This window comes from Canis lupus, chromosome 25 (assembly GCF_003254725.2).
Source record: "Canis lupus dingo isolate Sandy chromosome 25, ASM325472v2, whole genome shotgun sequence".
NCBI classification, from domain to species: domain Eukaryota; kingdom Metazoa; phylum Chordata; class Mammalia; order Carnivora; family Canidae; genus Canis; species Canis lupus.
In genome coordinates this window covers 42,942,144-42,963,171 of record NC_064267.1, presented here as the reverse complement: position 1 = coordinate 42,963,171, position 21,028 = coordinate 42,942,144, and the positions used below count along the sequence as shown (strand labels likewise).

At 55.6% G+C, this 21,028-nt stretch overlaps 1 protein-coding gene across 2 annotated transcripts; it reads right to left on the bottom strand.

Annotated features, from left to right (window-relative positions):
* Positions 1-6,177: 6,177 nt before the first annotated feature.
* Positions 6,178-19,060, bottom strand: ITM2C (integral membrane protein 2C). 2 transcript variants are annotated; one of them, XM_035718133.2, is made up of 6 exons: positions 18,831-19,060; positions 11,421-11,561; positions 9,515-9,733; positions 8,425-8,535; positions 7,695-7,845; positions 6,178-7,363 (listed from the first exon to the last, which is right to left on the bottom strand). In XM_035718133.2, the coding sequence occupies exons 1-6, from the start codon at positions 18,948-18,950 to the stop codon at positions 7,272-7,274; spliced, it is 834 nt and encodes a 277-aa protein (XP_035574026.1). In that variant the 5' UTR covers positions 18,951-19,060; the 3' UTR covers positions 6,178-7,271. The 2 variants fall into 2 exon arrangements, with proteins under 2 accessions (XP_035574026.1, XP_025319182.1); XM_025463397.3 differs by having other exon boundaries at positions 9,545-9,733.
* Between the last annotated feature and the right edge of the window lie 1,968 nt (positions 19,061-21,028).

The following is a 21,028-nucleotide window of genomic DNA, read 5'->3' as shown; positions in this document are numbered from 1 at the left end:
GCTCTGAGGTCCCTGCTAAGTAAGACTTCAACACCAGTGGGTGGTAACTTCTTCAGGCAGAAGGCTGAGAAGGGTTTCCATGGAGACCGCCCAGGCTCTGTTTCCATAGTGACACTTGCACGAGGTTACAGAGCTTCCTATATGTGTCAACTTAACATTTCCAGCCACTCTGTTCTTCAGGCCAAACCTGGGCCTAATACAGGGATTGCTTTCTAGGAGGGGTGACAGGCCTTGAGAGCCAGAGGGGAGACGGGTGAAACTGTGTGCAGTTGGCTGACCATGAGGGTCTCTCCTCGACCAGCGGGCCCATCCCCATCCCAGCTGTAGGGTGTGTGTATATATATACACACTCACACATGCTTAAATTATAAAAAGAATACATCTTCCTGACATGGAAGGATATAAAGTCCTACACCTCCCTGCTGTCCAGAGGTAACTGGTGTTACTTGGCTTTGAATATCCTTCCGGAAATAGGATATGCACATCCATAGAGCCATCTTTTAGAAAATTCACTAATGGGATATATATTCTCACTCTGCCATCTGCTTTACCCTAATTATAGATCTTGGAGAACTTTACACATCAGCACAAATAGATCTACCTCACTCTTTATAATGGCAAAAAAAAAAAATACTTCATTTAAAAAAAAGTAAGTCCCTAATCGAGGGACTTTTGTTTTCAGTTTCTTGCTATTACAACAATAAGTGTCCTGCACATGTATTTTTTCTGTATACTTTTTTGAGTATATCCATATGGTAGATTCCTAGCAGTGAAGTTTCTGGAATTTTAAAATTTGATTCTTATCAAATTCTTCCATTATTGATACAAGAGGGCTTGTTCACACTTAAAAAGGTGGGGTATTATTAAACTGAAACAACACAAAATCATAAAACCAATCTCCCCAACTCGTTCTATGAGACCAGTGAATGATCAACGCTAGAGCCTGACAAGAAGAGCATGAGAAAGGAAAATTATACATCAGCCTTACTGGTAAACATATATCAATACCTCCTAAATGAAATATTAGCAAACAGAATCCAATAGTGTAGAAAGAGGATAGTACATCATGACTAAATCAGTTATTAATGTTATACAGCACATTAACAGAAGAGGAAAAATATATGATCATATTGGTAAGCACAGGAAAAAACATTTGATAAAAGAATTTAACATGCATCTTGATTAAAAATGTGAAGTAGGAATTGAGGACCACTTCTTCAATTAACTTCAAAAAGAGTATTCTCCCAATATCGATAGCAAAAATGGTATTCAAGGTGAATTCCCTTTAAGAATCAAGGACAAGGGACCCCTGGATGGCTCAGCGGTTTAGTGCCTGCCTTTGGCTTAGGGCATGATCCTGAAGTCCAGGGTTTGAGTCCTGAATTGGGCTCCCTGTGGGGAGCCTGCTTCTCCCTCTGCCCGTGTCTCTGCTTCTCTCTATGTGTCTCTCATGAATCAATAAATAAAATCTCAAAAAAAAGATTTATGACTATTACTATGATATGAGCACTCCTATACAGTGAGGCAAGATAAGAAAAAGAAATTGGGCAGCCAATTTCTCTCTCTCTGTGTGTGTGTCTCTCATGAATAAATAAATAAAATCTTTAAAAAAGAAAAAAAAGAAATGTTTCAATTCTCTGAATGGAAGAAACAAAATCTGTCCATAATCAATACACTGGCCCAGGTAGAAAACACAGAAGAATCCTCAGATAATGTCTTAATAAGGAAGACATCTCGGCAAGTTCATTGAATCAATACTCAAAAACAAATTACATTTCTGTACATAAGTGACAAAGAGGTATAATTACTATAACAACAAATATAAGAGACCCAGGAATCAACCTAATGAAAGATTTGTGAGACTTCTGAGAAAAGTATAAAATTGTGTTGTATTGGAAGAGATTGAAGATCCAAATAAGTTTTTGAAATACCATATTCATAGAGTAAGACACTCAGTATAACTATCTTAGTTCTCCTCCAGTGGATATATAGATTCAACACAAGTCCATTAAAACCTCAACAGAAGGGCAGCCCTGGTGGTGCAGCAGTTTAGTGCCACTTGCAGCTTGGGGTGTGATGCTGGAGACCCTGGATTGAGTCCCACGTCAGGTTCCCTACATGGAGTCCACTTCTCTCTCTGCCTGTCTCTGCCTCTCTCTCTCTCTCTCTGTGTCTCTATGAATAAATAAATAAAATCTTTAAAAAAAAAACCCTCAACAGAACATTTCATAGAACTTGATACATTGTTCCTAAAATGCATATGAAAACAAAGGGCCAGGAATAGGCATTGGCAGGCACCACTGCAGGAGGAAAGATAGGAGACTCACACTACCAGATATCTGGGCTTTTTACAAGTGTAATTATGATCCAAAGGATAGACCTAATAGGACAGAATGGAAAGCCCAGAATAGACCTTACACGTATGGAAACTTGATTATTGTAGACACATACTGCTGCTCAGTGGGAAAAGCAAAAAAAGAAAAGAAAAGAAAAGAAAAAACCTCAGAACATATGGTTATCCCTACCTCACACCATACCAGGGAATAACTTCCAGGGCATGTTTGAATGTAACATACAACACATGAGAAGAATTGTAAAAATAATCCTTGAGGATTAGAAGAAAAATATAAGGGCAGCCTGGGTGGCTCAGCGGTTTAGCACCAACTTCAGCCCAGGGCGTGATCCTGGAGTCCTGGGATTGAGTCCCACGTCAGGTTCCCTGCATGGAGCCTGCTTCTTCCTCTGCCTGTGTCTCTACCTCTCTCTGTGTCTCTCATGAATAAATAAATAAAATCTTAAAAAAAAGATGCAAAAAGCCATAATCATGAAGAAAAACATGGATGACTGTGATGACATTAAAATCCATAGTTTCTGTTCATCAAAGACATAACAAAGAAAGTAAGAAAGACAAGTCAAAAACTTGAATAAGATATTTGCCAGCCACCAATGGCAAAATACATAAAGATTATACAAATATATAAAGAACTCGTACAAGTCAATAAAAAGAAAACAAAACATCCAATAAAAAACAGGCCAAAGAACACATAAAAGCATTTTATTTTCTTTTAAAAGATTTATTTATTTATTTGAGAGGGAAAGAGAAAGTAAGTGTATGGGTTGGGGGGAGACAGAGGGAGAGGATCCTCAAACAGACTCCCTGCTGAGCCAGAGCCTCCATCCCAGGACCCTGAGATCATGACCTGAACCAAAATCAAGAGTCAGATGCTTAACTGACTGAGCTACTCAGGTGCCCCAAGAACACAAACAGGCATTTAATAGAAAAGGAAACTTGAGGGTACAATACGCATAATGAAACTTGTCCCACTTTCCCAGTAATCAGGAGAGTGAAAATGAAAACCATCACGAAATACCATTTAACCCTCAGTCCATTGGCAAAAAAAAGGAAAAGAAAAAAAATTCCAAAGGGCTTTTTTTCCCCTTTAGGTTTTATTTAAGAGGGAAACAGAGATAGAGATGGGGCCCGATCCCAGGATCCTGGGGCCATGACTTGTGTTGAAGGCAGATGCTTAGCCCACTGAGCCACACAGGTGCCCCAGCCGCAGCTTGTTAATACTAAGTGTTGGCAAGGATGTGGAACGTGGAGCATGCCTATGCAGCACAGGTGGGAATGTAAATTGGTTCACTCGGCAGAATTTTGTGAGTAGAACATTTGCTTCCCCGTGACCTAATAATTCCACTTTTAGGGATCTATAGCAGAGGAACGCTTGCACAGGTGCACAACACGCCTTGTAAGAAAGATGTTTGTTAAAGCATTGTTGTAATGGTGAAAAGTTGGAAAGGATCCACATACTCATTGTTAGGAGGATGGGTAGGTAATTAAATTGCATAATCACACAATAGACTGATATACGTACGGCCTTTAAAATGAATTAAATAATGTAGGCATTAATATGGATGAATTTTAGAAATGAAAGGTTGTGGGAGAAAACACGTCAGAGAATAAAACATGTATTTTAGGACTATTTTTATAATGTTCAAATCCAAGCAAAACTATACTAGAAGTTCATAGGTACATGATAGAATTATAAAGCAAAGCAGAGAAACTCAGGATCGGTGTTATTGATTAGCCTGGATTGGCTAATCGATATAAAGAGAATGGCTCATATATGAAAAGTTGACAGATTTTCATAGTTGTCTTTAGACCTAAGAATAGAGGGGTCTTTAATGTCCCTCACAGGATACGAAGGTGAGGGACATTACAGAGTAGGGGCTGGGGTGATGGGTGTGTGTGTGTGTGTGTCTGAACAAGCCAACCTTGCCTGCATCCCTGACCGTGAATGCTTCTCCCTGCCATCTAGGGCCATTTAAATGGACTTAAATGCCCCTCCATTCAAGTCGGGGCTGGTTTTGTGACTTGCTTTGACCAACAATGCAATGAAGGAATGATCTGGAACTTCGGATTCCAGGCCTTTAGAGGCCTCTGGCTTCCTCTCGCTTGTAGCTCAGCTGCCAAGCTCTAAGGAAGGCCGGGGTATTGACTGGAGGCCATGCTGAGAGAGGCCAGGGAGGGGAGGGGCACCTTGGATGGGGAGCCTAGTCAGGCTCCCAGCTGAGTGCGCTCCAGAGAGCTGGCCAAGCTCCGCCATCCCTGGGAACCAGGAAAAATAGTGAACTGCTGCGTTAGGCCGTTCAATGCTGGGGTGGTTTGTTAGCAGCACAGGGAGAGATGCACGCAGGCGTGCACACAGGCGATACTGGCCGCCTTGTTTCATGAGTTAGTTGGCTGGTGCGTCTCCAGATACACACTGGTCACGATGCTTCCTCGCATACCTGCGATTCACGTACAGCATTTTGTATGGAGTAAATGCTTCAGTGTAAAACATCTATAGAAACAAAACTCTGAAAAGAACCCAAAACCCCGTCCTGCAAAAATGCAGCTTCCCAATTTTGTTTCGCAATTTCTGTGTAACTGCTACTACACATCTTTTCACGTTTAAGCAATGCTCCACTCGTATTCCCCTCACTGTGCTCATAGTCTTTGCCTAGCTACGTACTGGCTTGGCCATGCTTGGTTCATGATTTATAGGAATGTTACATGGAGGAAGAGTCCTTTTATGTCCTACTTTCAAAAACCTCTCCCCGTTTGCCCCTGGTAAGCCCTTTGACTTCATAGTGTGTTTGGCTGGACGTAAATTCCACTTTTCCATGGTCCAAGTCGTAAGTGGTGGGTATCATGCTTAGGTTTTCCCTTCTCTAAGATTCTCTTAAATCATTTCTGAAGTACTTTTATGGCTTCATTTCATACCTCAAATCTGTGGTCTATCCAGAATTTTGTTATAGGGAAGCAGGATCCAGGTTTTTCTGTCAAAATGGCTAGCCAGCTGTTCCATTAAAAAGAACCCACATGCGCCCCATTAAATTTCCTTGTATTTACAATTTCCAGGCCCTCCACTGCCCTATTGTCCTTCTCCTTTTGCTAAATCACGATAGTTTATAATGCTTCATACCTGGAGGCCGTTGTTTCCTCTTCTGAGGATTTACCAGATCATTCCCCATGTTGACTTTGCCAAAAGAACTGTGTCGAGTTAAACAATAAATCCTATCAGTGTTTTAATTGTGATTGCATTGCATGAAGGCTGACGTCTGGACAACATTGCCTTAGGAGAACAAGGTGTGTCTGCAATAACTTGAGTCATTTCTGTCCCTCGCAGGATTATTGAACCCGACCAGCAGCAAGGGTGTGGCCACCCACCCTTGCCCCAGATCCCGCCTCTGGAGTCCACCCGGCCAAGGCTCTGGGCTGGCTCTCCCACCGCCTCCTTCTCTGCTGAATGCGACCCTGTGACTCACACCAACCTCAGCTCAGATCCACCGGGATGGTTACTAATTGCCCCGAAATCGTGGAGAACACTCCACCGTCCTTGTGCTTAAGGACAAGCAATAGTGATGTCATCTTCCGTGTGGAACTAAATGGGGTGGTTTATGGGCACTTGAAAGCAGTGTGACCTTGGGCCAGTTGCTTCTGGTCTCCAACCCCCTTCTTCCTCCTTCCTGTAAAATGCGATCTCCCTGGCTCAGGGAGGTGAGGGACCCTCCCAGCCTTCCCCCAGGCACCTGCGCCCCTTCCCCCAGGCACTTGCACAGCCAGCCTGCAGCATGGGGTGCCCACCCTGCAGCATGGGGCGCCCACCCTGCCCCGCCACTCCCAAATCCAAGTCAGAAGTCAAAGATTTTTATTGTTCTACCGACACTTCTGAAAAGGGATCTAATTGAGAAAATAACAAAGCATTTAAGAGTTTCATCTCCAGAGAGCACCTAAGTCTGACAGGAGGTGTCGAAACCTCCTCTTCTAGGCTCAGGGCTGAGAACGGTTAGCATATCGAATGATCAGTAAAAACATGCAAAAGTGAGAAGGAAAAGGAAAAAAAGGCTGCATTCCCCCAAGCCGAGGGGGACGGAATTTCAGAACGAGGGGGAGGCAGGGTGTACAAGTACCAGGTGGCTCTCCCTTCCCCCCACATTATCTTCCAAAACAGCTCCAAGCTCGGAGAAGGCAACGAGCCCACCCCTCGTCTCTGCTCAGCGCTCCCCCATCCTGTACCTGTGGCCAGGGCCGCAGGACCCTGTCCTTGTGCTCCCGGGGGGCCAGGACCCGGCCCCGGCTCCTCCCCTCTTTGGTTCCACTCGGAGAACAATTGTGCTTGACAGACTCATCCCCTGCCCTCATTCCAGGCTCCCACTGGTGGGCTCAAGGCACTCACAGGAGTCCAGGGGAGCCCCAGGACACCCACCTGCCCTTGTGCTCTGGGTGGGCCCATCCGTGGGCACATTCCCCCATCCTCAGCCCGGATCTGGGCATCCAGATGTGGGACCGTCCAAGGAACAAGCCTTTTAGGACTTCACCAACTGTGCAGACATTTCTGAACCCCGCACCACATCCCTCCCTGTCCCCTCTCCCGGGCCCCCCCACCCAGCCCGGCCCCTCCATCCAGTCCTTCTCCCGGGCTGCCATCGCAGCTGTGGGCGGCCCGTGGGCGGCCCCTGGACGGCCTGACTTCAGGGTGGCAGTCACGGACTCCACCCTGGGTGCCCCCCTGCTCCCCCGGCCCCGGGAGCTCAGCGGAGGTGGGGCCTCGAGAGGTCACGGCTCTGGTACAGGGAGGCGGGCAGGGCCGGAAAGGAACAGGAGACACGTCACATCTAGGGAAAGGTGTCCAAAGTACAAGCGAAGCGAGGGGAAGGAGGAGGGCCGGAGTGGCCAGAAGAGAAAAAAGGAAGAGGGCAGGGGCGAGGCCTGGAGGGGGAGGCCCTCAAACCACCCCGCAGATGAGCGTCTCCACCACGAAGGTGTTCTCGAAGTGGCGGATGGCGTTGCAGCTCTTCGCTCCTCGCTTGTTGATCCCTGGGAGGGAAGGGAGAATCTCAGTGAGGACCGTGCCCTGGCCCAGGGCTGGCGGGGTCACGGAGGCCACCTGGCCCAGAGGCCGCCCAGACTCACCCGGCCACCTTCCCTGCTGTGTGGCCTCAGGGGGGTCACTTAACCTCTCTGTCCCTCGCTTCCTCATCTTTCGAGGGGCAGCGAGAATGCTGACGAGGATAACTTACACGCTCTTAGCGTGGGCACCAGGGCCTGGCGCACGGGGCGCGCGGAGTTACCGGGCGCTGCTGCTGGGGGGTGGCCATGGCTTAGGGCTCGGGGCAGGGGCCCCGGACGGGAGGGGCCGGCCACTCACGCCTCCGGGTAGCCCGGCGCCGCAGCCGGTACGTGTCCTTCCCACTGCACAGGTGGTAGATGAAGGAGCCCAGGGCCTCTTTGTCGCTGACGTGCTCGGTCACCACCATCTCCTCCTGGATGATGTACGTCTGCGGGAGGTAGGTCCCTCTCTGCGAAGGGAGAGGCCGCAGCGCTGGGTCAGTACCCGGGGTGGGAGTGGGGGGCTCTCCTGCCCCAGACTCCACCTGTCCACACCACCCACTCCCCTTGTTGCCATCCTGCCCACTCAGAGCACCCCCCGCCACACACACACCTGAAATGCCTGTCCACACCCTCCTGGGCCCCCCTCACCCAGAGGCCCCGTGGCTTGCCCTCTGGATGCCCCCAGGCGTTTTCTGGTTGTGCCAAGTGCTTGCACCCACAGTACTGCGTGTGGGAGCCTGGTCTCCCACCCCAAGGGGGAGTGCTGCTCGTAGGACATGGCCTGGGGGGCCAAGGAAGCTGGTCTCAGGGCTCTTCATGAGAGAGGAAGGCAGAAGAATGGCAGGGAGAAGAAAAGGAGGCGTTGACTCTGGGTGTGGGAGAAGGAAGATGGAGGAGGGGTACCAATCTGGGGCGCTGGGCCCAGCTGACAGCAACATCCCTGGGCACCTGTCCCCCACCCCCGATCCTCACCGCAGGAACCTCCTTGACGCAGGCCTGGCCTCCACGGGGAAGCAGGGCAAGGTGCCACAAGAGCCTCTGCTCACCTTCACATTCATGAGGAGCTCCCAGAAGTTTCGAGGGGGCAGCACGATGGTGGTGTTGAGCTCGATCACATAGCACTTGTCCAGGGAGATGTCATGGTAGGCAGTGAGCCCCTGAGCAGGAGGGGGGTCTGTGTCAGGCTCTGCAGGCAAGGGCCTGGCCCTGGGGGGCTAGGATGTGTCCAGCCAGCAGAGGGCTGAGCCCTACTGTGCCAGCATGATGTGCCCGATTCCTATAGACCTGGAGATGACCTGGACCCTCAGCAGGAGGACCCCTAGGAAGCTCTGGGAAGCGAGCATGGGGGACACACACCAGGGAATCCTGTGTTTCTCTGGCCTCAAAACTGTCACTGGTGAGAGAAGTGAGAAGGATGGGGTGTCTGGGTGGCTCAGTCAGTGAGGCGTCTGCCTTCGGCTCAGGCCATGATCCCGAGGTCCTGGGATCGAGCCCCATGTCGGGCTCCCTGTTCAGTGGGGAGTCTGCTCCTCCCTCTCCCTCTCCCTGGCCCCACTCATGCTCTCTCTAGTACATAAATGAAATATTAAAAAAAAAAAAAAAAAAAAAAAGAAGTGCAAAGGATAGTTACATCTGGGTAGGGTGAGACTGGCTGGGGGGGGGGGGTGGAGCGAGGGCACACAGGAGAACCTTCTGGAATGCTGGCAAGATTCCAACACTTGGCCTGGATGGTGTCACATGTGGGTCTCTGGGAAAATCCACTAAGCCACGCACTTCGTGCCCTCGGTGGTAAGTGTGCCTGCCACACCTCAGTAAAATGTCAACACAAAATACCCAATTACAAGGCACAGTGGCCTTGCCCACGAAGGCCAGTGTCTGCAAGCTGTCGGGGGCAGAGGAGAAAATCCACCACGGCTAGGTCACATTGGGTGGTAAACACTACTGATGTAACAACAGCAATGTGTGTAAAATCCTGACGAGCCTGGCTCGTGGACGTCCCCTACACATACTTGCCATCGCACAGCACATGCTCAAAGGAGGGACTAGGGGCAGTGGCATTCATTCTCCTTTGGTTCCTGTTCTCCTTTCTCGTGACCCTTGCTGGAAGAGGGGGCTCTGGGCCGTCAGGACACCCACCGCTCCTGCCCCAGCCCCGGCCGGCCTCACCCGCTGGAAGTCATGGATGATGTCTGCAGGGTCACCGCCGCCAAACTGGGGCACGGGCACATTGATGCGCTCGTAGTTCTCTTCGAGGTAGATCTTCACGTCCTCCTCCAGCTCCATCCGAGTGCGGGCCTGGGAGGACAGGGAGTCCTCGTAGAGAACCCCACAGTGGAAGAAGTTGTCTCGGGCCAGCTGAGCAACGTGGGGAGAGAGACAAACTGGTCACGCGGCGCCCTGGGGACAGCCACCCTGCCCACCCCACCGTGCCACGACCCCAAGGCCCCGGCAAAGCAGGCAGGTTGGGACCATGAGACCCATTTCACAGATGGAGAAACTGAGAAATGTGGGGGCCCAGGGAGGGCGAGCCGGACGCACCAGGTCCTAGGAGGACAGCCTCCGTGGCTCTCGGGGGCAAGCACAGGAGCCCAGATCGAGCCGGCTGGGCCCTGCAGGAAGAGCGGCTGAGAGGCAGGCAGCAGTGGGAAGATTCTGGAAGCACCGCTACAGCCAGCTCCATGTCCAGCCTCACACGAATCCCACCACCTTCCCCGGACCCCATGAGCGACCCTGACGAACACTGTGTCCCTATCTAAACAGCCAGCCGAGTCCCCCCATCATCCAGGGCAGGGAGGCAGCGAGACGACCGGGGCCAAGCGGCTGAGCACGGGGACCAGCGTGGCCACCTGTCCTGCTCCAGGGGCTCCTCTAGGTCCGCGCGCAGACACTGGCCTGTCGTGGGCAGAATTTCCCTCTCTCAGAGTGTACGCTGTCCCAGGGGGGTGAGTCATCACACATGAATCACACTGTCCAGGGCACAGACACAGAGGCTGCTCTGAGGTGCCCCCACCCCCCAGCAGCTGGGGCGGGGTGAGGAACCCCAAGAGAGCACTGGCTGGGGAGGCAAGAACCAGGAACAAGTGGGGAGCTGGTCATGGAGGGGGAAGGCGGGGGGGGGGCGAACAAAAGGGAAGTCGGCAGTTGTGTGGGAGCTGAGGTTTCCAGGGGAAAGTCACACGGAATACAAAAACTCTTCAGTAATTTCCATCACGAAAAAACTAAGTAACGAAGCTAAAAACCATTGCTCGAGGCGGGGAGGAGGTCACTCAGGTCCTAAATGACTGGCGAGCCTCGGCTGCTTTGTCACTCCGAAATTCCCGGCTTGTGGCACTTACGGGTATTCTTTTGGGCTTTAACAGAACTACTTTGGGGGCACCGTCCCCCCCCCCAGGTCTGGACTGACGATGATGTCACTGTGACCATGACCAGCTTGGGCCCAGCCTCGTGCCCTGAGCGGCGGCTGTGTGAGCACATAACCGGGTGCTATCACGGGTGGAGGCCACCGCTTGCAGGAGGCGGTGGTGGGGATTCTGGCCATTAACCCGCTTGCCACCTCGTTTTGTAATCCACTCCGTGTCCAAGGAATGGAAGTCCCTAAAGCATGACCCCTGGGAACAGGGTCTGGCTCTGAGAGGGTCACAAGAGTTCCAATTTCTGCCGGATCTGAGCTTCTGGTGCTAACACTCCAGGGTGACACTGTGGGAAGGGGCCATGGATGCCCATCCCAGCTCCCCCACTGTTGCCTGTGCTCCTGGGAGTTCCCTGTTGGCCCTCAGGTGTGTCTGAGGCCAGAGGTAAGGACGGTCCATCAGGGTCTGTGGGAGTCAGGGGGTGGGGCTCCAGCACCAGGCAAGGGCCTGGGCGGGCTGGCTCGTGCCCAAGGAGGCCCCAGGGAGGGAGGATGCGGGTCTTCTGGGCTTGGCTGGTCACTCACTCCCACCTGGAGGCAGGTCACCCGGCTGCCACACCTGCCGCCTCCCTGAAGTCCTCTCTAATCACTACCTGTCCCTGAGCCCCAGGCCTCCCTCCCGCCTGGCCTCACCTGTGCGAGGAAGAAGTATCTGTAGATGTAGACGGAGGCGAACACGAGGCCCATGAGCAGCACGACCATGCCCATCGACAGGTAGCACACGCCGCCCACGGAGCCCCCCTTCTTGTAGCGCTGTGGGGGGGCCCGCTCCTCCTGTGGATTGCAGTGCCGGGTCAGCCCGATGCTGGTTCTGCTCCTCTGGGAATCCTCCCACCCCTTTCCCAAAGTGAGACGTCCCCCTGCAGCTGGGTAGCGCGAGCCCTGGGACAAGTGGCGGGGGGGTGGGGGGCAGTGCTGAGGCTACATGGAGCATTATCTGGAAGAAATGCCTTGCCGGGGCCTCCCCGGTTTCCTCCCAGGTAAAGATAAACTGAGACCCGCATCAAAGCCACACAGAATGACCCACTGGGATCAAGCAGGTCCATGTGGCTCACCCACTAGTTCCCTTTATTATACCGGCCGTAACGACAGTCTATTCTTTTAAATATAGAACAGGGGAAGCACAGACATGGCCTTAGTAATTGCAGCAGACCTAGGACCTTGTAGGAACTGGAGGTGCACTAGGCAGGCTGGGAGCTGCTGCCCTGGGCACGGGGGAGCCAGGGAAGGCTTTGGATCTGCCCACAGGCTACAGTGCACACGGTGGCCTGGAACTGGGGCCACAGGAGGTGGCTTCTGGGCTCCACCAGGAAGGCTGTGGCAGGGAGTGGTCACTAGCTGAGAGACGCAGAGGCTCCAGGAAGCTCACGGGGTCTGGGGGGTCTGGGCACAGTGCTTGTCCCCCTCCAGCCAGGCAGCCCTGGGCACCGCTCAGCCTGGGCGGGGGGACAGCCACGGCCCCTCACAGGTGCACAGGTGCTGGCCAGCAGGAGTGGAACCTCAGGGCTGAAGTCTGGAAGTTTCTGGAGGCCAGGGCATTTCTGCCAGGAGGGAAACGTGGCTACGGTGGCAACAGGTGCCATCAGGGAGGCCAGAGCGGGAGGCTTCTTGGAGAAAACCTGCTCTGGGATGCCAGTCGGGCTCCGGACAGCAGCTGCAGGGCTGCCAAGTCACAGCAAACTGCTCCAGGGCACACGGGTCTGGAGCGGTGGATGCAGGGCTGTGTGTGCAGATCTTAGGAACCTGCTTGACCCGGAGCACCAGCCCCAGAGCTGGTGATTCAGGCTCTTAACGACCTGCGTGACCTTGGCCGTCTCTCAGGATTGTGCGTGTCCTCCCTCACCTGCCCTGGGACATGTGGCAAAAGCCCAGGCCTGTCTCTGTCTCTGCTGTCTGCCGTTCCGTCCCTCCTGCATGGTGTCCACATACAGTCAGGGTGAAGTCAGAGTCCAATCCCAGAGACACCCTCCCACTCCCCCAGCCTCCAGGAGCTGAGGCAGGTGGGAGAAGGGAAGGAGCTCCTGCCTGGAAGCCCGAAGCCTCTCAAGAACTGCACGTGTGCCATGAACCTCCTGCTTAGCCCCCTTTGTGCCATGTGTCCTCACTCCCTTTAACCTGGGGGCTGGCCTGGTGTGGTGCTCTGGTCCCTGTCCCTGAGGCCCCTTGGCTTAGAGAAAACAGGGTATGGGGCCCAGGCCTCAGGAAGCAAGGGGAGCACCATCAGAGGGCAAATGCCCCCCAGCCTGGGGCTCTCCCACTCACCCAGGAAGAGGACAAAAACACCCAGAGGACCCTCCCCCTCACTGGGCACATCCATCCCTAGACCAGTTAGCTCCCAGCCTCTGCACCACGGGACAGAGGTACCCCGGCCCATCCCACTCCCCAAAACCCCTGTCTGCTGTCCTCCAGGGAGCTCACCCAGCAGGCTGGGAGGTCAAACCCATTGCTCCAAACTCACTAGCTGACTGCTGGGGCTCTCACCACCCCAGCCCTGCTGCGGGGCTCCTGCGATCAAGACCAGGGAGGCAAGTTTGTGAGACCACCACCCGGCTGGCATCTGCTCAGCACCCTGGGGTGCCCTAACCAAGGTCCCACAGGGACAGGTGCTGCCACAGGGGACAAGCCACCCGGGGGCTCCTGGAGATGAGGTGCTGGCTTTTCTGCTCCTCCAGAGGCCTGAGTGGGTCCCAAAGTGCGACGGCTGCCCTGGGATCGACCAGCTGTGAATCCTGCCCGTGGGGTGGGGACACTCATACGCCGTGGGGGGAGTGGTGACCCCAGGTTGAGAGGGGCTCCAGCAGGGACAGGGATCCCCTTGAGGACAGGATTGCAAGCTCCCCCCACAGCTTCTCTTTTGAGAAGTGAAGACACGGGGATTAAAGGAGAAGGAGAACCTGAGAGCCCTTTGTCAGGATGAAGTGCTAGATAAAAATAGCCGAGCTGTCTCCGCTGAATCTATTCTTTGCAGGGCCAAGGCCCCGGACAGCTGTTGAGGCTGCACACTGGCCATGCTTTTGCTCCTGCATTCAGGAAAACTGGAGAAGTAGGCTTGTGAGAACTGCTTTTCAAAAGAACAAAACAAAACAAGTCAATGGGCCACAAGCACGAGAGCCCGAGGGCCTGCTCCGGCTCCAGGAATAAGTCCACAAACAGGGAGCGCCCATGGTTTTAAAGCAGCCTTTCTGCTCCGGGCTGGGTCAGGTGTGGGCACCTGTGGTGGCTATGTGGCCGAGGATCCCCTCACCTTTCCTAGCTGTGCAGCAGACACACCTCTCACGCGTCCGGGGCTCACACACAGCTCCCTATCCTACCACTACTGACACCCCTCCCGCCTACAGGGCCCAGACCCCAGAAGCATCATGAGCAGTGCGCTGGAAGGGAAAGCAGGACCTGAGCTTGCCAGGAGGCAGACCGGAGCCATAGATGTCCCTGCTTTGAGACAAAAGGCACTTCAGGCACCAAGCCCCACACCAGAGGGAGGGCCCCTGAATTCTGCCCCGAAGCTGCCATCGCTTACAGGGCCCCACACAACACGACAGGGAACCTAGGGGTTCCTGGCTGCCCAGGACCGCGGAGAAGCCTGCTTCCTGAGCCCCCCACGCTGCTTCACTTGTGCTGGAGACCCAGGAAAATGTCAGCCCCCCCATGGAGCAGCCAGGCATTTGGGGGGGCTTCCATTTAGAAAGGAGGAAAACACAGCCTACTGTTTCCAAGGCAACGGGGCTTTCTGAGCAAAGCGCCTCGCTGTGCACTTGTGTGGGGCGCGTGAGCCGCCGGCCGGGGACCACGAGGGGCCTGGGCCTCCCCTGCCCGCTGCACCGAGGCCCCCGACGGTGCTCATTAAATGGTTTAGCAAAGCCAGGGCTACGGCGGTCAAGGGGAGCCCAGCCAACTGGAGCATTAGCTGGGCGGACTCCCATGACTCCTGGAGGGCCCCCCCCAGCTACAGTTCCTCGGTAACAATGTCCAAATTAACTGCAAGCAGATTAAACTACAATTGCAGGCTGCTGGGCGGAGGCTGGCAGGGAGCCAGAAATGCACTTGCTGCCGCCCTGGTGGGGGAGGGGCGCTCGCCGGGCCCTCCTGGGCTTCATTCCCCCTCAGCATCTTTCTTTCCCAGGCTGCGGATCAGATTCAAGGTCACCAATGCCCGTGTGTGTGTGTGTGTGTGTGTGTGTGTGTGTGTGTGTGTGTGAGCACCAGCCAGCCAGACCTAGTGGGGGTGGGAGCAGCGGGCAGAGGCCCACCATCCACCAGCACACAGCTGTGCTCCCCGTACAGACAGCTGGGTGAACGGCGACAGGGAGTCCGGGGACCCCAGTCCCGTCACGTGGCTGGAGGCCTGGGCACCCACTGGGTGAAGAACAGCACGGACCCCTGAGGACTCCTGCACCACCCACTCCCCTGCATCTACTGGCTTCCTGGCAGGCAAGATGAGAGACTCCGGGGGACAAAGGCTCCATCCATGGATGAGAAGCAAAGCTGGCTGCTGGAAGAGCCCTCCCGGGGGAGAGAGAGAACTTGGGAGAGGGTGTGTGTTTGGGGGGAAGTGGGGAGCCAGGCTGCACATCCGTGATTTTACCATAAATGATTTTTTTCCCCTAAGGGGAACTCATCCTCCCCGGGAGTCCGCTCACAGCCTTGAAACAGGCAAGGTCCGGCGAACAGAAAAGAGAGGGAAACAGAAGAGAAAAGCCGTCGAGATGTGTTCAGAAGCCGAAGCCCCTCTGGGAAGGCCCCGGGCAGGCCAGGCGTGGGCCGGCCGAAGCCCCCAGCCCGCCACCGGGGCACGATCTGGAGCAGGGCTACCTTTCCAGAAGGTCCTTCAGCCCGGCCGTCAGGGCCGGCGGGTACTGGGGCACTGGGGCAGGAGCACTCCCGGCTGGCAGGGGACCCTCCCCCAACCGGCTCCCCCACGCCCAGGGCCCGAGGCCGGGACTCGGAAAGTGAAATCTGATCCCCAGGTATGCAGGCTGGGGGAGGGGGCGACGCAGGAGCCATTAATCAAAGGCAAAGCCAAGGAGAAAATGAGCCGGTGCTGAGAGGATGGTATTGAACCTGTCTCCCGCCCCGGGCAGCCCCACCCCCGCCGTCTGCAGCCCCCAGCCCAGCCCAGTCTGTGCAGGCCCACACCTGGCTGCGCGCGTGCGTGTGCCCACTCAGGCCCCGGCTGGCCCGCAGGCCCCCAAGGGGAAGACCGGCCTAGCTGGTGCGTGCTAGGAGGGGGTGCTTCCCGGCCAGCCCACTTTCCAGGCTGGCTTCCCGCCAGTCGGCCTTCAGCGCAGGCTTCTCAGTACCTCCGAGGCGCGCGCCAAGGGGAGGGTGGGCAGCTGGAAGCCCAGCTGGGCCCCCGCCCCCATCCCTTCGCGGCCCACTGAGGCACTTCCTTCCATCAGCAGGTCTGGGGACAGAATCTTCCTTGTGTTGGGGTTTTTGCTCAGAAGCAGGGGGAGCCCCGCTGTGAGGGTGCTGCAAAGGCCTTACCCTGGCCCCTCAGGGCCTGCAAGCAGGTGGACATTTGCATCTAACAGCCACAGGGGAGCTCACTGCCGAGGGGAGGGCGTTCATGGACTCCTCTGTTCATCAGCAGGTCCTTCCAGGGCTTTATAACTAATTTTTGAGTCCAGGTCAGTAGCCAAGGAGGGTTCTTGGGTCACCCTCAGCCAGAAGAAACCTTCGAATAAGCTTTCCTCTGCGTCCCCATGGGCATGGGGCAAACCTCAGATGCTCTGTCTCAATAACGGAGAAGGCTGGGCCTCCCAGTCGGCCTACCTGTCCCACCCACCTTCTCCTTCAGTGCCCTAATAGATGGTGGCACTCTGTCTGGAGCCCGGCAACCTGCTGTGCTCACTGCCAGAGGCAGGAGAGGGGGGCTCCATCCATGCCCTAGTTACTGGACAACGGGAACGTGCCCCTTGGCCAGGTGAGGGCACAACAGGCTCAGAGCAGTGAACAATTCCCGCTCTTTCCCGCTCCAATTCCAGCAGGCAATTGGCAGAAACGACATGTAACATCCAAAGCCCCCTCCGTTTATCACCTCAGGGCCTCGGGGAACCATGATCATTTACTGCTATGCAGTTCTGTCCTAGGTGGTGCCAGGATTTTAATCCTCCTCCTGGGCCCCCAGCGCTCCTCCGTGCCAATTAAGACAGCTAGGGGCCTTGCCCAAACTAACGAGGTTTGGGAGAGGAGGCCCGCTCAGCAGGCTCAAGGCCATTACAAACAGCCCCGGGAAGATGGGGAAGATGTTGATATTTCCATTTCACGCTGGGTGAGGGGGAAGAGAGGATGCTGGCTGGGTTTCAGTGCCAGAAACTGGATGTCAGTTACTGCCAAGGTGATGCTGGCATCTGCCATCCGGCCCGACACCATCAGCAGGCTGCTGCTGGAGAATGTGCCACTCCTGTGAAATTTGGTGGACCTTCTCAGAGTTTGAATTCCATCCCCCTACTGTCTTCTGCTTGAATCCTATAGTCCTCAGAGGCAGGGTCCTGAATTCCAGGCCTGAGCAGGGCAGCAGGCCCTGGGAGTAGGCTGGTTCTTTGGTGGAGGGAGGAAGGAAGCTTGAAGAGACCCTTGCAAACTTTTAAAGACCATGGTCTTCAAACATGGAATGCCCCCTGCCCATGTAAACATGGGATGAAGATGGAGCTGTTTTGGTTGGGGGTACATTGCAACCCCCACCCCCCACCCCCTGACCTAGCCCAGGTGGTCCTAGGTGATGCAGTGACCACACCAGGGCAGGAGAGCTGGCCTGCAGCTCCTTGGTGCATTGCTCACTCAGGGTCTTTGCTAGAGATGTGACACCCACCTCTGAGGCCCCTTTCCAGAGTCCCCTCTTTGGTGGCCCCAGGCCCAAGTCTTCCCCTGCAGCCCTGGTTAATACTCCGGGCAAGGTTGAATCTGAGCCACAAAACTTGGGGAGGGACCTCCGCGCTGAGGAAGACTCATGGGAAGCAAGGGGAGCAGACAAAGACTTTGGAAGTCCAGTCTTATGGGACGGCTGGGGGCACCCCAAGACCGCCGGAGACCACGGCTACGTGGGCAGCTTTGCCGGAGCACAGGGCAGCCATGGCTGGACCAGCCCTCGCTCCCCTCCCCTCGCCTCCCTGCCGCCACGCGTCCTGCCCTCTCCGGGTCAGACTCCACGCAGCTCAGACAGTTTTCCACCGGCGGAAATGCCTTCTCTCCCCCCGGCCGGAGGGCAGGGGGAGGCGGGGGAGGACGCCGGAGGGGGCGGGGTGCACCGAGGAGGCCCGCCCCCACAAAGAGCCTCCGGGATGCGGGAGGGCACCGGGGCAGCGGGGGAGCCTCCCCGCGGGATGCAGGGAGCTGCCCGGAGCCGGAGAGGAAGGAAGAGCGGGGCAGGGAGGCCCAGATGGGCGCCCGGCCTCATAACCTGCAACCCCGAACCTCAGACCTTGAATGCTGGACGTGCAGCCGGGCGGTTCTGGTCGCTTTCCATCTCCTCACCTTCTGGTCCACCAATTCAGGTGGGCCTTTCAGCAGCACAGTCCCAGCCCCTCGTTTGGGACGAAGTCACCGGCGCCTCCTCCATCGCTGGCACCGGACTCGATGCCCCCCAACCCCCCGCCATTCCCCACCGATCCTGACCCACCTCCCTACTTTGGGGAAACGCAGTCCGAACCTCCTCCCATCCCCCAGCTGGGGCTCGACTCTCGGCCCCTCCCCCTTGATTAGAAACAGACGCAAACCCCCCACCAGCATTCTTCCAACTTCTTCCTACCGGCCCCGTCCGCTGTCTTGGGGCCGGCCGCCTGCGGCCCCTCCGGTTTTGGAAGAGACCTCGAGCGCTTCCCCACCCGGGGACCTGCGCCCGGACCCCTCCCGCTCTTTGGACCTCTGCTTTCGGCGGCCCCAAGCCCCCTCCCACAGGGGATGGAGGCCCCATTCCAGCCGCTCGGTCCCTCCGGTCACGGCTCCGGGCCCCCGATGCGCCTCGAACGGTTCCCGGGGCCCGCGGGGCGCGCGTCGCCCCCAAGAAGTCCAGCCCAAGCGCCCCCCACCCCCGGCCCCTCTTACCCGAGCCGGCGTCAGCAGGATCTCAGCGGCCGGAGCCGGGGCCGCAGCCGCGGCCGCCGCCTTGTCGGCCTTGTCGCCCTTGATGCCGGCCACGGCGGGCTGGAAGCTGATCTTCACCATGGCTGCGGCCGGCCGCGCGTCCGCCCTGCAGCCTCTGCCCGGGCAGCCTCGGGCTGTGCAGCCGCCGCTCCGCGCTCCGCAGGCACCGGAAGTTTGGCTGGTGCTCGAGTCCCTTTCCCTAGCCCCGCCCCGCCTCCAGCCAGCCCCGCCTCCAGCCAGCCCCGCCTCCAGCCAGCCCCGCCTCCAGCCAGCCCCGCCTCCAGCCAGCCCCGCCCCCGGCTCGCCCCGCCCCCGGCTCGCCCCGCCCCTAGTCAGCCCCGCCCCCGGCTCGCCCCGTCCCGTCAGCCCCGCCCCCAGTTCGCCCCGCCCACCTCACTTCGCCCCGCCCCCGCCGTCACTCCGCCCCGCCCCCCCGCGGGAGGGGCTTGGCACTCGCTGCGCCTGCGCCGCCTTCCCGCCCCCGGGGCGCTCAGTGACCCCTGCCGGGCGCGAACCTCCAACCCTGGAGGGCTGAGGTTTGCTCACATGCTCAGTCACTCACTCAGGCAGTCGCTCGCTCGCTCACTCGCTCGCTCATTCACCCCATCCATGCATCCATCCATCCAATCACACATGGACTCAGCCTCTTTCGCAGCCTTACCCCTTCCAGCTTCCTCTCCAAGACCAGTGTCCCCATAACATGATCTTTGTTGAAAGAATGTTTGCCAGGCAGGCAAATGCAGCTTCTAGACAAATTCTCCATCCCCTCTCCCTCCCTTCATACCCTCCTCTTTGGAAACGCTGCTGCCTTCACTGATCCTGCTCTCCTCATGGCTCGCTCCTCCCACCTGTCCTGGGCCCTGGAGGAGGCTTCAAGGCCAGGTGCTGAACTGCTTGCCTGTATCCTGCATCCATCCACATCCTTCATATTCCATCATCCTTTTTCCTTCATTTTTCATTCCTGTAGAACCTTCCTGAGGGTCTCTGGGGATGCATGCTAAGGATGCTGAGAGTAGAGAAATGAGGGCAGCCTGCGGCCTCGTTAGTGAGTGACAAGCTCTGTTGCCAGTTTCCCGCCTATCAGGAGGGTCTAGTGTGGTGGGAGGACCTGCCAGGGGGTGACTGGCGGCTTGGGTTCTAGTCAAGACTCTGCCCCTGCAAAGCATCACTGATACTGTGCAGGGCCAGGGGCTGGTGTTACTGGAGTGTCTCTTGGCACCCAAACCCTGGATCTTTCCTTACTGTCCCTGGTCCAGACTGGACTGGGGACAACACCCAGCAATCCACACAGAGCCTTGGGCTGAACACCAGCTTTTGGCTCTGCAGCTGAGTTGACTGCAGAAGGGAGGGGAGTCTAAGAGTTTGTTGAGGACAGCCCGAAGTCCTCCATTGACCCTTCCTACCCGTCAGGTCTTGGGTGGTTGCCTTGAGCCCTAGGTGCTCTCATCCTAGACTCCAACATCCTGGTTCAGATCTTGGATGAACCTATCAGCCTTGAGGACAGATAGCTTGAGAAGGAAGATTTAACAGATGCTAAGGTTCCCACTCTGGGAAACTGAGAAGGACAGGGAAGGTGGAAGAGGGTGGTTTGGAGGCGGACGAGTTTGGTTTGGGCAACAGCCAGAGACAAAGGGGCTATGGACTCCTATTTCTATTTATTGACTCCAAGAATTCCTAGTTGACTCTTGGTGTTTGGAGAAGTGAAGTCCCAGCCTTGGGTTAGATTCCCATCCAGCATCCCCAATATACATTCCTCCCTGCATGTCAAGCATTGTGTTAATCCCTGTAGCAAAAGATAGAAAGCCTTAAGATGCAACCCAGCAACCAAGGACCTATTCACATTCAACCTTCTGCTTGCCAAATTCCCATAATGTTTATGAAATTTACCCACAATGCTTTGTTCTTTTTTTATTGCTGAGTAATATTCCATTTTGTTAATATACTGCAATTGTCTATCCATTCTCTTGGTTGTGCACATCGGGGTTGCTTTTGGTCTTTGGCTATAATGAATAAAGCTGCTGTGACCATATCTGTACATAGCATTTTTTGTTGACATTTGTTGTCATTTTTCTTGAGTGTCACAAAGGGTGAGGTGGGAATGGTCCACTCCAGCAGATAGGCATATTTTGTCACATGACACTGTTTTGAACACATGGTGA